This window comes from Mercurialis annua, linkage group LG5 (genome assembly GCF_937616625.2).
Source record: "Mercurialis annua linkage group LG5, ddMerAnnu1.2, whole genome shotgun sequence".
NCBI classification, from domain to species: Eukaryota; Viridiplantae; Streptophyta; class Magnoliopsida; order Malpighiales; family Euphorbiaceae; genus Mercurialis; species Mercurialis annua.
In genome coordinates, this window is record NC_065574.1 from 2,825,195 (window position 1) to 2,841,415 (window position 16,221).

General features: G+C 31.4%; 3 protein-coding genes across 4 annotated transcripts; all 3 read right to left on the minus strand.

The window, feature by feature from the left end:
* Window positions 1-902: 902 nt before the first annotated feature.
* Window positions 903-2,786, minus strand: LOC126680188 (acid phosphatase 1-like). The gene is made up of 3 exons (XM_050375246.2): window positions 2,360-2,786; window positions 1,471-1,680; window positions 903-1,238 (listed from the first exon to the last, which is right to left on the minus strand). The coding sequence occupies exons 1-3, from the start codon at window positions 2,752-2,754 to the stop codon at window positions 1,061-1,063; spliced, it is 783 nt and encodes a 260-aa protein (XP_050231203.1). The 5' UTR covers window positions 2,755-2,786; the 3' UTR covers window positions 903-1,060.
* A 6,720-nt stretch (window positions 2,787-9,506) lies between these two features.
* Window positions 9,507-10,972, minus strand: LOC126680679 (acid phosphatase 1-like). The gene is made up of 3 exons (XM_050375842.2): window positions 10,563-10,972; window positions 10,005-10,190; window positions 9,507-9,768 (listed from the first exon to the last, which is right to left on the minus strand). The coding sequence occupies exons 1-3, from the start codon at window positions 10,970-10,972 to the stop codon at window positions 9,591-9,593; spliced, it is 774 nt and encodes a 257-aa protein (XP_050231799.1). The 3' UTR covers window positions 9,507-9,590.
* On the minus strand, window positions 10,813-14,784 carry LOC126682426 (pentatricopeptide repeat-containing protein At1g51965, mitochondrial). Of its 2 annotated transcripts, XM_050378113.2 has the most exons (3): window positions 13,948-14,784; window positions 11,781-13,014; window positions 10,813-10,902 (listed from the first exon to the last, which is right to left on the minus strand). In XM_050378113.2, exons 1-2 carry the CDS (start codon window positions 14,710-14,712, stop codon window positions 11,809-11,811), a joined length of 1,971 nt encoding a protein of 656 aa, XP_050234070.1. In that variant the 5' UTR covers window positions 14,713-14,784; the 3' UTR covers window positions 10,813-10,902; window positions 11,781-11,808. The 2 variants fall into 2 exon arrangements, with proteins under 2 accessions (XP_050234070.1, XP_050234069.1); XM_050378112.2 differs by lacking the exon at window positions 10,813-10,902 and having other exon boundaries at window positions 11,588-13,014.
* Window positions 14,785-16,221: the final 1,437 nt, after the last annotated feature.

Genomic DNA, 16,221 nt, shown 5'->3' on the forward strand with positions numbered 1-16,221 from the left:
TGCTGCTCCTCCATGATGAGGAGGAGCAGATCGCGCTCCTCCTCCATGAGGGAGGAGCAGCGAGCTCTTCCTTTAGAAAGTTGGAAATTATTTTTATTAAATAAATATATATTTTTACGGTTTTGTATTTAAAAGGTATTTTTGTACTATTAATAATATTAAAGTCTAATTAGAATATAGGTTAAAAATGAAAGACTGTTTTAATTTTTTTTCTAAATGAAAAAAGTTCAATTTAATATTTTCGGGTACAGTTGAAAATGAAAAATCAAAAAAAGGGTACAAATGAATTTTTCCTAGGTCGGAGTATAAATAAAAAAATATTATAAGGTGGAATTTTTTTAAGTAATTAAGCCTTATAATTACACCTATTTTTTATTTTATTTTATATTAGTAATCATATTATTTAATTTACTTTTACTATTATTAAAAATATAATGACATTAATACTATATTGTATTAATTATAGTCAATTGTCTAATAAATTTTTTACGAGCTAATCGAGGAAGAGAGCGCGCGAGAGCGTTTGTGGTAGGATTTGATGCCCACCACCTACCTATACCATTAGTTATAACTCATTACTTTTTATTATTTATTTTTTTAAAAATTGAATTTAAAATATAATTTTGATAAGTATTGATAAGTATAAAAGGAAACATAATATTTTATGTTAATTTCAATATATTTGTATTTAATATTTTTACCGTGAATATTTATTTTTAAAAATAATGGGCTTAATTATTAAAATAAATCATTTGAACTCATTCTAAAAATGTAAAGATCAAAAATACTATTTACTCATTTTTTTAAGTGCAATTTAATTTTTGTTGATATACATATGAGAATCGAACGGTTTTATTACAATTAAACTACTTATGCATAATCAACGCACCTCATAACTAATGTTGAAAATAAATAAGTTGGACCAATAAATTTTAACTCAAATGCTATAAGCGTAGAGCGGCAATTTTCTCACAAACACTCCTCCTCCCCGGTTATCAAAAAAAAAACTTGAAAATAACATGTCCCATAATTTACTACATAAACTAATGAGATTAATAATTTAACTAATGTAGTACATGGGATCAGGTAATTTGAATGTACGATTGCCAGTATTTGTGCCTAAGATATCACTCCATTGATCTCCCATGTTCCCAATCACTCTGTATCCTTTGCTCTCAAGTTTTGCCCTTTCATTTGATTTGTACATCACTGCTGTCTTACCTGTGTACAATGGTGCCCTGCAGTTTGACCATCATATTATTAGATACAACTAAATGCTAAAATATATTTAGGTTTTATGGAACAATTTTTCCGACTTATTGTAATTTTTATCAAAGTCTTAAAGAAAGACTTAAAACTCAACTCAGTTTCAAATGTTTTTTTATCATTTTTTTCCGATCAATTTAACTATGTGAGCTTAATCTCACATGAATTTTATACTACGTTGATGGATCTGAAATATAAACTTACTTGAGTATAAGCTTCATAAAATGGCGGTAACCAGCTTTCTTGAGATTGTTTGTGGTGACAATTCTTTGGTCTTCAGCTCTTCCAGTTATGAAGACAATCTTAATCCCAAGTGAAACTAGTTTCTTGTAAAAGCTCAGAGATTCTGGCAGGGCTGGAGCTTTGCCTGTCAGAACCCATTTGTTGAACATTGTGGCGTTGAAAACTTCCATCCTGCAATAGTTTTTTTTTTTTTTTAAGAAAAATTATACAAAAAGAGAGCGTATTTTTATGATTTTTTTTTAAAATAAGCCCTATTTTTATAAACAATTTGACGAAAATAAATTTGAAAATATTCTTTTTATGAATTAACTTTTCAAAACATCAATTTTAATTAATTTCCATGAGTATATTTTAACTATAGCCAATTAGACATATTCATATAAAGAAACTAAACATTTTAATTTTTTTCATTTATGATTAAAGCTAACATTTTTCGATCAATGTATAGTTAGGATAAAATTGACGAATTTAAAAGATTTGTATACAAATATAAATAAATTAAAAATAAATTGACCTAATCAGTATACATTAATATAAGTGATGTTGTTAGTGGTTTGATATTAATTAATTGCAAATGTGTAATAGAGTAGATCTACAGCAATTAAAATACATATCAATCATCCAGTGTAATTTATATATTCACTGTAGACAAATTTTAATTTTTTTTTTTTGTGAAAATGAAAGGTAAGAATATAATGTTATTATCATTCTATATTTTCAAATTAAAATTGCCCCTCATTTCTCAAGATTAATTATTACCCGACAGTATTAATCAGTCCTTAAATTTTAGCCTTCTACTTCTATATTCTTGGCCTCAAAACAAATAAATGAGTGAAAGACAAATACTTACCCAAATCCATGGTGAGCATAGTAAGGTAGATTAGAGAGTGTAGTCTCATCAATGTCAAAAACCCAAACATCCTTCCCGTCTCCGTCGAGCTTTAAGCTTTCGACGTAACGAAAGGCCTCCTCGATGACGGCCTTCGAGTCTTTTCTGTATTGGTGACCTAACATGTAGTGTCCTACGTACCCTTCACATTTTTCAGGAACCGTTTTCCATCCAATTATATTGTTCATTTCCACCCCGAGCCGCCAGCTCAGGCAGGATGCACCGGGAACGTGGTGGCCAGAGGAACCGGATTGTGGCCGGAGAAGATGGATTTGGTGGGGGATGGTCGACTCTGATGAGCCATGGGAGGTGGTTGCTAGGATTGTTAAAAGGAATAAGATTTGAAAAAATGCCATGGTTGGTATATTTATTTGTATGGATGTCAAGTTTTTGTACTCTTTATATAGATGATTTTTAAAAGAAAATTACTGAGGTAAATTAAATTTCTTCAATTTAATTTTATTTGATAGATTTGAAGTTTCTTCGAGATAGAATAATGCTTACCATATGGTTACTAGGGATAGAAATTGTATTATAAATTCAAATTAGAGATAGAAAGCCAAATGAATATAGATATTAGAATCCTTTTCAATATCTATCACCATTTTATTAAATTAATATCTATATTTATTTTTTCACTATTACGTGAACAGGAAAGTGATGGAGAATTGGATTCTAAAGAAACAGCATTATGAATAAAATGAAATCTTTTTCAAAAAAGAAAAAAAGAAGGTGTAGATTATGGCCAATGCAATGAACCAAAATGTCCTTTGGATCTTTATTAATCTTGATTCAATGATCTAAAGAGTTGACCGGCTGAAACAAATTTTTGGTTACCTTATATATTGATAAATACATTCCACTATTATATGTCGCCAAATGTGTCTCTATGTATTTTTGCATTTTTATTTATTATTTTTTACACTTTTAAATAATAACATTATAAAAATATTCTCATTTTAATAAGGTGTTGTGATAACGTAGCACATCTAATAGGGGCGAAGCAACCTCGCCAGGAACGAACATCGCTAAGTCAAGCATTTCACCAACCTGGTAACAATGTCCGACCTTCTTGAAATCATAGATCACATGACTTGGGGGGTCACCGGGTCGATGGGCATTCAAACATCATCCGAGACATTCATGCCTGATAAGGTCGGACCAAGGATTCTACCCGGGCTCTGAGTTATATTCAACTCAGAGCCAGGCCGAGCTCCGAGTTCATGAACCCTGAAGATCGGATCGCATGGCCCGAGCTTCGAGCTACTCTCGAATACAAGAACCATGATAACTTGACTCCCAAGTTATTCGGGCTTCAAGGTTTGACCGGGCTCCGAGGTCTTGCCCAGAAGCACACGCTCGTGTACCAAATCCTGGGAGCACAGAAGATCTTCTGACTGGTACGTGAAGAATGTTCCCTCTGACACACCTAACAACCCGTGCCTCCCGCAGGGATATTCTGCCACGTACCTGTCAAACTGATTTCTGGGACCACTGGATGATGTGGTAGACTAAATCTATTTAAAAAATTCTCATATATGTACATATATACACACATGAGAAATTCTTGAGTATACTGAGTTTATCACGTCACCCGTAAGACACCATTTTACTAAAATCGTGAAATTGATTTTTTTTTTAAATGTGACTTTTTTTTCTAAAAAAATTAAAAACATTAATTATATGCTCAAAAACAAAAAATGAACTCATGAATATACAAAGACGAAAAGGGTGTTTGGATTGGGGTTTGTAAAGGGTTGGGAAGGGTTGGGAATTTTCCAACGTATGTTTAGGGATATTTTTGTCAGAGAATATATTCATTTTTTATGTGTGGGATTGAAATTTTATTTTTTCATTCAAATTTTATATACGACTCAGAGAAGTCTAATGGGTTTTGGAGGGTTACAAATCCTCCAAATTCTCAACTATCAATAATACTAGTAATTTTATTATACCATTGATTAGTTTACAAATAACGCTCTCTCTCTTCTCTCAAACTCTCTCAACTTAAAAACCCTAGCCGCATATCTTCAAGGGAGGTGATTTTGGCCATTTTTTGGTCTAAAATCACCTCCCTCACTCTCAAATCTCTTCTATTGTAGTGTTTGCTTTCAATAATTTTAGATTTTAGTTTTATTTTGTGCTTCTTCTCTTCCTTTATGGAGTTTTTGTCTTCCTTTGTGGAGTTATTTTTACCCTTTGTGGATTTTCTTATTTCCTTCATGGAAATTATCTTGGGGTGTAGATCTAAAGTATTATCAAGAGAATTTTTATTTCTATTATTCTATCAATCAGACTCATACAAAGACCAAAGAGTCGATTTGTGGTTTAAAATAATCACCGAGTGGAGCGGGCGGATCGCCGAGTTGCACATACAAAGAGCTCCGTCAACGCGTTTGAAGAATTTAGATATAAATTTCTGCTATTTTACTGATGTCCTACTCTCTATGTACTTCTTGAATGTATTGTTTAGTTTACATTTAGATCAAGTTGTACGTTTATTTACCTATTAATGAAATATTATTATTATTATCAAAAAAAAAAAAAAAATACTAGTAATTTAGTGGATCTATATCCTCCTAGATGAATACGTTCGGAGCCATACAAAAAACGAGATCTTAAGAGATAAAATTGGGGACCAAAATATTAATGGTAATTAATAGTTGGAGTTCAATAAAAATAATGAACTAGTATTTATTGCTAGGGCTGTGCAATCGGTAATTTCGTTGAACCGAAAAAACCGAAAATTGAAATTGGGAGAAAATTCAAAATCAAACCGAAACCGAAGTTGGTTCAAATCGAAATCAAAAAATTAAAAATTTCGGTTTGGTTTGATTTAAAATCGATTTTTTTTAAAAAAAATTCTTTCAATTTTTTAAATAAAAATTAATAAATTATTGATCAATAACAACTTTACATATATTATTAGTGTGTTTCATCTATTATAATAAATTTGTTAACTTATATATTAGATATAATTAAAGAATAAATACTAAAAAATATAAATAAACATATTACTTTAATTTTTTTTTTAAATTGTTTTTTTTTCGGTCGGTTCGGTTTGCTCGAACCTAAAACCGAATTAACACCGAATATCAAATTTATAGGCTCACACAAAACGAATCAAACCGTTTAACCAAAAAGTCGAACCAAACTGAAAATTTTAATTCGGTTTTTGCACAGCCTTATTTACCGCCCCTAATTTTTTAGGTACTATCTCCTTTTTTACCTAAATATTCTTTTATCTTTTTCAAATTATAAAACTCATATTCATATCTTCTCAACTCACCTTCAAACATAAACTTGCTGTTAGGAGTGTCAGACATGTCAAATTTTCTGGTTAGAATCGAGATGGAACTGCTGATCGTGCTGGGACTGCTGACCGGAATCGTGGATCTGAAATTGCTGGGTATGATCAGACTGTTGGTTATGGCGAGACTATAGAGCATGACGGGACTAGTGTTGAGTTTGCTAGGCGTGGCGGGACTGGTGGGCAGGCCGGGATTTTACTAGAGTTTATTGGGCAGGTCGGAGAAGTTGAACAAGTTCGACTTTTTGCGGGCTATTTTAGGCAAGTCATGGATATGGGGTTGTTGGCCATGTCAGGGGACTGGTTGTGAATGTTGGTCAAGAGATCATTCGCGTCGAGGTACCGTTTAAGCGGGTTTTGAAGTCTTTAGCTACCCCGCTAGTAAAATTTTTAATTTGGATTGCGTTGCATAACATGGTCCTTTCACTTGATTTCTTTGGTAAGACGCTTTATTGTCCATGCTGGAAATTCTTAGTGCTCGCTTTATAGTGTGGTGGAAATGCTAGAACATATTTAATCCATTGTAAGTTTGATAAAAATATTTGGTGTGGCATTCTTCATAAATTGGATTTGGTTTGTATTTTCCGGGTTTGTTTGTGGATTTTATGATTCAATGAAAGAGTATTATTCATCGAAGTTCTTATGGAAAGTTATTTAAATTTTATGGTTTTTAATATTGTGAGAAATTTAAAAATGCAAGAATGAAAGAACTTTTTCAGAGGCGGTTACAAATAAAGAGGTGGTGATTTTTAACTATTTCACCAAGAGGGTTTTTTAAAAAAAAAATTGTAATAGAAGTTTTTGTTTTTTGAGGTCAGATTATTTTAGAAATTTTGATTGTATCTTATTTTCAGGACTGTGAATGTTTCTTCCAAGTCTCTAAACTGTAATTTTTAATGTGCCTCTGGCACCTCGTATGTGCCGCTTGTTATGTAAAAATTTAGAGGTGTTAGATTTTTGCCCCATCGTAATATATATATGAATAAAATTTTCCTACAACCTTGGTTGTAGGAAACTCCTACAACCATTGACATGTCATTTATTGATTGGCATGTTTTAATATATTTAATATATCTACAAAATTACATTTTTAGTTCCTATATTTTATTGGAAATTATATTTTAATTATATACATTAATTTTATTTTATTTTTATTTTTCCAAATAATACTTCTAAAACTAGAATTCTTATTAACATTTTATCAATGAAAGATTAAATTAATAAAAATTAACTCATATATTAATAATAATATAGTTTAAATTTTAATTTACTATTTTAACAATTATCTAAAATCATTTAAGTGTAAATTATCATAATTTTAAAAAATAAAAATGGATGAAATATATGTTATCTAAAATAATATAATATTTTAAAAAAAATATTAATAAAAAATTTTGGTTAGCTAATTTAATATTCTTTGTTACTTTTATTTTTTCAATTTCATTCTAACTATCATTTTATTATATGCAACATTATTATCTAAAAAAACTAAAATATAGAAAAAGATTATCAATTGAAAATAAATAATTATACTATTGTCCAATTTGCAATTTTAGAAGTCATAAATTATGTGGATATATTTATGTAAAATATAGGAACTAAAAAAGTAACTTTATAAATATGATAAATATATTGAAAAAGGCGAATCAATAAGTGACATGTCAATGGTTGTAGGAAAATTTTATATCTATATATTACTCCTTGAAAAAAAAATGTTAGCTCCAAAGTATTGTGAACTCCAAAAGTTAACGACACATAATACAATTATCCTGCGCCAATAAAAGGGGAACACGTGTTTTGCTAATTAATTTCATAGCATGCACTATAATCCAAAGATGAGGAATATAAAAACTCATGTAAACAAGATGGGAAAGGCATCGGTGCAGGGGTATTGCGCAACAATTTAGGCAAACCCATAGCCTCTTTTGTAAGAAATTTTACACACATCAGCTCTCCTGCTCTTCTTGAAGCCTTAGCTCTTAGAGAAGCAACCATGTTAACCAAAAGAATGCACCTCTCATCTGTCATCTTTGAAGGAGACGCGAAGAATATCATCGATGCTCTAAACAGGGGCGGGAAGACACATTCAGATTGTGATGTGATCCTTCAAGACTGTCGTATCTTGAGCGAAGGATTTAATGTAGTTCGCTTTAGTTTTATTAGACGTAATGATAATTGGGTGGCTGATACTTTAGCCAAAAAAGCCCTTAGAGATGTCTCTTTTTGCCGTAACCCTCAAGCCCAGTTGATGTGGCTTGTTTCGAGGCTTTCGTAGCCGATTTCTTATTTAATAGAATACCATCTTTCGATAAAAAAAATTACAATGCACCAAAAAATGATGGAACACATCTTTTTGGTTGATTTAATGACAAAAATGTTTCACCAAATTTCTTCTTAAATTTAATTAATTAACAGAAAATAGATATTTTGAGAAAATAAAAAATTTGGTTTCTAGTTTTGCAGATTTTCCTTAAGATTTGAAAATCACATAAAAAGAAACAGGATGTCCGGATGATGAAGACAGCAAAGTGAACAAACCTAAAAATGGACTACGTACTCTATATCATTGAATAACTTTGGCAATATGATTGAGATTTGCTTAATTTTGGAAAATTATGTATAATTGTTTGTTTAAATTATGTAATCCAGATAAACAACACAAATTAATGAAGGGACGATGACAAAAGTACCTAAAATTTTAAAAATATTTACAAATGTACCTGTCAACTTTTTTTATTTACAAAAATATGACTGATTTAAAATTAATTACAAAAGTACCAAAAAATGAAAATTAATTACAAAAGTACGATTTGTATAATGTCAGTATAATTATGGTAAATTTTGGAATACTAAAACTATAAATCAGATAATTTAAAAATAATATTTGGTTTATTATTGGTATAATTTCAGTATATTTTCGGTATATCGATTATAAATTTTTATATATATTTTCTAGTTGATGACATGTATATTTTTTTTATATGTATTTTTCACTATAGTTGGTAATGAACTAGAGAATTTGTATATTGTTGGTATAATTTTAGTATATTGTTAGGTTAATATTTAGTATGTGATGTGGTGTAATGTTGATGTAATAATAAAATTTCAGTATATTTTGATGTGTACACTCTTGATATACTGTTAGTATAATTTTGGTATATTATTAATTTAATTTATAGTAAACGATTTGATGTAATTTTAGTAAATTTTTATTTAATATTAATAAAATCTCAGTATGTATAATGTTGGTATAATATTGATATAATGTTGATATATTAGTTAATTAGTATACTGACATTATACCCACAGTATACACTGTATGTTTGATATTTTTTTTTTTTATACTTTTGTAAATATTATTAAGATTTTTGTAAATGAAAAAAGTCAACATGTAATTTTGTAATTATTTTCATTTTTTTGGTAAATGGTGTAGACATGCCATAAATTTAATTTCAATTAAAAAAATTAATTATTAATCGAAACGATTGTGGATTTTGAATTCATTTCAAATTAAAAGATACTTTGAATGCTTTGAAGATTTAAATTTTTATCAATGGAAACAATGTTTATAAGGAAATTTTACTAAAAGAAAGTAAATATACAAAGTTCAGTTTTGGATATGAAAGAAAACTTTGTGAATGACAATACCAAACTTAAATTATTTTCCGTAGTTCATCATAATCACAGTGTTTTTTTATATTTATAAACTTTGTCCACCACGCGATTTGCAGACATAGCACATTACTAAATTACAATAATAATATAATTTACTTAATTAAAATTAACGCATTTATGACATATTAATGGCGTGATGATCAAAATTAATGTAAAAATTTCTCAATCCCTTTTGAGATGATTTTGGTAATCTTCACTCAAAAAATTTTATGGAATGTAATACATTGGATTAGGTAGCTTGAACGATCTTCTGCCGGCACTACCACCCAACAGATCGCTCCATTGATCGCCAATATTACCTACAATTCGGTATCCTTTCTTCTCAAGATCGGCCCTTATACTCGACTTGTATTCTCGCGCTGTCTTGTTTGCCATACCATCACTTCTGTAATTAAACAAATTTCAAAATATTCACGCTCCATACTTGAACCGAAAACGTCAAAATGAAAAAAAATATAAAAAATAGATTATAAACATAAAATTTCAAAAATACTTGAAAATAAAACGTGGAAATGTAAGACTCGAAAAGTTTTTATACACAGTCGATTATTTAATTAGTTCAATGATATGTAAATATAGTTTTTATTTTCATACACATAATATGCTTAAGTATGTACTTACTTTAGAATGAGCATATTCCAAGTGTGATATCCAGCTTTCTTTAGATTACTTACAGTTGACTCCCGTTTGTTCTCTTTTCTTCCCGTCAAAAAAACAATCTTAATTCCAGTAAATAATAATTTATTGTACAGTTTCCAGGACTCTCGCAGTACCTCAGCCTCAGGTGTCGAAAAAGACGGATCGATCCTAAAATTAAAATCATCAATACAAAAATACAAATTCAACATCACTCACCTAAATAATTTTAAATACTTCAACAATGTTGATTGTGCATGTAACAAATTAGATATTCAAGAAAACATAAGTTAGAATGTATTGCAGGAAAAAGGAGATGCTGAAATGAGAAACGTTGAAACAGGAAGCGGCCAAAATGATATTTATTACCAACAAAAAAAAAATATATATTTTTAGAAGTATTTTAAAAAAAGGAATCGACATGCTAAAATGGAGGACTCAACAAGTTTCCGGCAAATACTAGAATTATTCATAAAATAAAACATATACTGGATCTTAAATTACTAATTTCTATAATTGAAAAGATGATGATATAAAATATACCCGGATAATTCATGCTCGATAAAATAATGAACATTCGAAAGAACGGTTTCATCGATGTCAAAGATCCAAATACTTCTGCCATCTTCAGGCAAACCGAGGGTTTCGACATAGTTGATAGCTTCGTCGATCACAACTTTTGAATCAGAGCGATACCCGTAGCCTAACAGATACTCTTTTACGTACCCTTCGCATCCTTTCGGAACTTTCCACCATCCAATTATATTGTTAGCTTCATTTGCAACTCGCCAACTCAGGCAATTCACTAGTGCAATTCGCTCGGTTTCTCGACTAACATTGTCGATTTGATCGGCAAAAAGACCTTGGTATGAAATTGCAATACCTATTTTCATAAAACATAGAATTGCTGATAGAGTTGCTGCAACAAGAAGCAGCAGAAGTACTAAAAACATTGTCTTGCTCGTAGAAAACCTAATAAAATATTTTGTTTTTAAATATTATAGCATACAACAACCATTAACAACTAAAAACTTTGAAGACAAGACCAGATACAGACAACAATTTTATGTGTAAATTTGACAGTTAACTTTCCATATTTTCCAATCAAAATGGATACAGATATTATCTGAATAAGGGATTTTCTTACATAAGTAGACATGTATAATAAAACTACGGTTTTTGGTAACAAATTTTGAACAAAAAGTCATTGCAGTCCCTAAACTCGTGCTTCAGGATCAATTAATTCACACTTGATGATTATGATCAATTAGATACAATTCTCTTTGTTTACAAGTCAATTAGGGACAATTGGACAATTGTTAGGTTGTGAACTCCCTAATTGGATGATCTGAGTCCTTGAACTCGTTCATTTTGCACTATTTAAAAGTTAATTGACATAAAAATGAAAAGATTGTCTTAATTGATTAGAAAGGTTAAATGTTTATGTGAGTGGAGTAATTGACTCTTTTACTTAATAAATTTTACCGACAACTAGAGAAGAAACTATAAAAGATTTAGTTCGTCATTCTATTTTGCAGACTGAAATCAAAACATCACCATATAGAAAATAGTTTCAATATCACTCTAAATGGAATTAATATTGGAACTGTTTTCACAAAGTTAGTAAATAATCCTAGGTCAAATATCTTCACTGTGAAAGAAATTTATTTGTGTCAACTAAAGCATAAGTAAGGAGGATCAATACATTACAAATTTGTAATTAGACAAGAGGCATCTGCTCACGGAGGATCGCAATCTTACTAGATAACAAGTTGTGACATTGCCTTCATCACCTCAATGGACTAACAACCCAACCTGTGATCGGATTCTTCCTGCGTACTCTAACTTTTCTATGCGATCCACTTTGTAATCGCTCAAGAATCGAGTATGTGATCGAATCAGGTGTTATTCCTTGTTGTTTCAGCTTCGCATACAAATCCACAGCCTCGGCAGTCCTCCCACTTCTCTCGAGACAATCGAGTAAGATATTGTACGTCACGATGTTAGGGAAGCAACCTTCAGCTAGCATCTCGTCGAACAATCTGCAAGCCATGTCGACTTTATCTGTTTTGCCAAAACACTCAATCAGTGTACTGTATGTTACAACATCAGGATTGAAACCTTTCTCTTGCATTTCACGGAACCTAACATGAGCTTCATCGATATCACCATTCTTCCCAAGGCAATTAATCAAGGAATTGTAAGAGATAATATCAGGCCGGCAATCACTGTTCTCAAGTTCTTCAAAAAATTTAATAGCTTCGTGAACATTTCCGGTTCTACCGAAGCTTGAGATCAGTATATTGTAGGTGAATATGTCTGGAGAAGGGCCCTCTTGTTTCATCTTCTCGTAAAGATCATGAAGATGGGGTATCTGCTTTAACTTACCGAGAGCAGATAGTACCGTATTGTACATAATCGTATCAGTACTTACTCCTTTTTCATGAATTTTACCGAGCAGATCAATAGCTTCTGCAGTTTTACCAGCACTACACATGCTCTCTAACATCGACAAGCATGCATCCCTGTCCCCTCTATCATGATAGTTCCACATAGTGCAAAATAGCCGGTGAGCTTCACTTGAATGCCCCAACTTGCTTAATGTCCTCACGAGATATGCATATATTGACCTATTCATATACTTTCTCGATAGTTCCACAACCTTATCTAGCTTGTGAAGTTGCCCTTCTGCCGCTAGAAGTGCGAGTATGACGCTATATGTAAATTCATTGGGCCGGCATTCTTTTTCAATCATCTTTGAGAAAAGGAGAATTGCCTTGTCAACCATCCGGCCATTAGCCAGTGCTTGGATCATAGTATTATAAGCAATTAAATTAGGAGAACATCCAGTATTTAACATTTCCTGAAACAGTGCCAATGATTCGTCCAGTTTACCGATCTTTCCGGTCATCTTGATCATAATTGTGTAAGTATACTCATCAGGCTCACAGTGCTTCTTTTTCATGTCTTCAAAAACCTTGTAAGCCTGGTCAACCTGTCAAAACACTGCAGATCAGATAATCAGGATCCCTGATGAAGATATGCACAATTATCAGAACAAGTGACGACCTGCATTCATCAACCATATAGACAGAATTCCTACAATTAAAGGATCATCGTGGTCCCTGAATTTGTGCATCAGAGTCAACTAACTCACACTTATCCATTTTAATCAAATAATTTTTATTTATTTGTAGGTCAATTAACTCGCAAATTGGGTCATTGCGGCCCCCAACTCGTTCATTTTGTACAAATTGGAAGTTAATTAACCTAAAAACATATGGCATTGTCCTTAACTGATCATAACAACTAAGTGTGAGTTAATTGACTCTGATTCGCAAGATCAAATACACAGTTAAGGTAACTTGCACACTGAATTACAATAATCAAACAACATATGCACACACTTTTAAACAACATAAGTTCAGCAGAAGCACACAACACCTGACTAAATTATATGGTGGCATGGCATGAAGTTGAAATTAAAATGTTCAAATTAAGATAAACAAATATAACAAAATTACACTAAAACAATTAACGAAAACACACAATCAAAAGTAGAACTGCACATGAAAAAAATAAATTCATTCAAGAATGTATATAACAGAGCATTCAACTCATATAAGTATCATTTAATCAAACAATTAAAACACCAAAAACCTAGGTAGCACAGGCACAGAGAAACTTGACACTTGGATACAGACACAGCTAAACAGTGTTAAAATGAAGTTTTCGTGTCTGAAACACCAAGTTCTGACACGTTTCCGAGACACCATGTTCCGACACGTTTCCGACACGCCAAGTTTCCAATACGTTTCGGAAACGCCAAGTTTTAGACACATTTTGGAAACATCAATTGAACAAAGTGTCCATGCTACCTAGCTAAAAGCCAACAAACATAATTTCAAACACCACAAAAAGAACAAACCTTTTGATCTTTAGCTAAGGCATCCAATAGCATATTAAAAGCAAAAATATCCAAGCTGTAGCCTTTCCTCTTCATTTCCAAGTAAACCCTAAACCCATTATCACTATCGCGAGACCTTAAATAAGCTTGAACAAAGCATTTATAAGTATACCCATTCATTTTCAAACCCCATTTTTCAATTAACTCACTACATTTCTCCAAATCATTTTTTTCACTATCCCCAAAAAATCCAATCAAAATGTTCACGGTGGAGATGTTGCCGGAGACGCCGTTCTTCTCCATATCGGAGAGAAGAGACCGGACGACGTCGTATCTATCCGGGAGGGTAGATTTGGAAAGGATGAGAATTAGGCGGGTGTAAGTGAACGAGTTGTGGCGGAAATTAGGGTTTAGGGAGGGGCAAAATTGGAAGAATTGAGAAGCGAGGGAGGGGCAGTTCAGGGCTTTGAGAATTTTGGAAGCTTCCGGCGGAGTAATGGAGAGGGAGAGGGAGGAGAGATAGTCTTGGAGAGTGAGAAATGGGTTCGGGTCGGGTTTTTTGTTTGGGGTTCGGTTGTGGAGTAGGATTTGAGTGGCTTTACAGATGAGGTGGCGGCGGGGGATTTGGTAGCCGCGGGGGTCGAATGGGAGGAGCGGCGGTGTTACTTCGATGGACAGATTGTTGCCTTTTGAGGATGTTGAGGTTATTTTTGCTGTGTATTTGGTGGCGTAGTGGCGGAGGAAGGTGGAAGAGTGGCGGCAGCGGTGGTTATGGAGGTGTCTCATGGTGGTTAGTTTCAGTGCATATGAGAAAGAGCTGAGTAAAACTAGCGGGTATTTCTTTGGCAAAAAAAAAACTAGCGGGTATTAAACTTTGAATATATGTTCATTTTAATCCTCAAACTTATTATAGAAAATTCAATAAAGATTCTATTGCTCCCTAAACTTAGCATAAAAGATTAGTTGAGGTTAAGTTCATGATTTTAAAAAAATCACTTTCAACTTGGTATTTTGACTCATTTTATCTCCATCATAATTTGTCAAAAAATAATTGGTGCAATATATATAAATAGAAGATGATGTGACACAAATTTATTGAATAATATAATAGCGTAAAATACCCGCTAGTACAATGATACACACGTTTATTAAGTAATATAATAGCGTGGAATACCCGCTAGTACAATGATTACACAAGTTTATTGAATAATATAATAGCGTGGAATACCCGCTAGTACAATGATACTCCCTCCGTCTTAAAATAATAGTCATATTCTAAAAAACACACATACTAAAAAATGTAGTTATATGATTTAAAATATAATTTTTCAATTATATCCCTCATTATTAATAAATGAAACTTTATAATACAACTAAAAGCATTTGATAATAATAGATAAACACAAAGATGTATTAATGATAGTCAAAATCAATAAGCTGTAGCTATTTCCATAGTTAAAAAAAATCAACAAATGCATTTTCCAAGTATTTCATTTATGAATAATGCAATATAAATTCACAAATTTTACACGTTTTCTCATTTTAATCACGCCATTTAAAAATCGTCATTTTCATACACCAACTACCAATTTTTCTCAAATCCATACACCGTATAAAAATCCGGCAAAAATTGCTGACGTGTCACTATCTGATTCTATATGACATGTCACTATCCGGTTGCCAACTCACCAATTTTCACCGGATTTTTGAATAATATATGAATTTAAGAAAAATTGATAATTCGTATATGAAAATGACAATTTTTAAACGGCGTGATTAAAATGAAAAAACGTGTAAAGTTCGTGAATTTTATTACGTTAACTATTCATTTAATGAAAATGAGCTTTTCGAATATTTCATTTAAAAATATTTAAATTCAAATAGTGTAATAAATAAGGATAATGTGAAAATAAATAAATAAAAAGGTAAAGTGGATTATTATTTTGGGACAAGTGAAATTGTCAAATTAACTATTATTTTGAGACGGAAGAAGTATAATATTGTATTTTTTTATGAATTATATAATACAATGATATATATTGTACTTTTATGAATGATGTATAATCCCCTATACAAAAATTATTTGTCATGACGTGGAATAATTCAACAACTTTCTCTACTTTCCAAACATAGAAAAAAGTCTTAAATTACGTGGAGGGGGAAAATAATTCATATCAAGATATTGTATGTAAGGCTTAATTACTTAAAAACCACTCATCTTAAACTTTTTTTTTGTTTATACCCTGATTTAAAAAAAATTCATTTATACCTTGACGTATGTATTTATGTTTCACC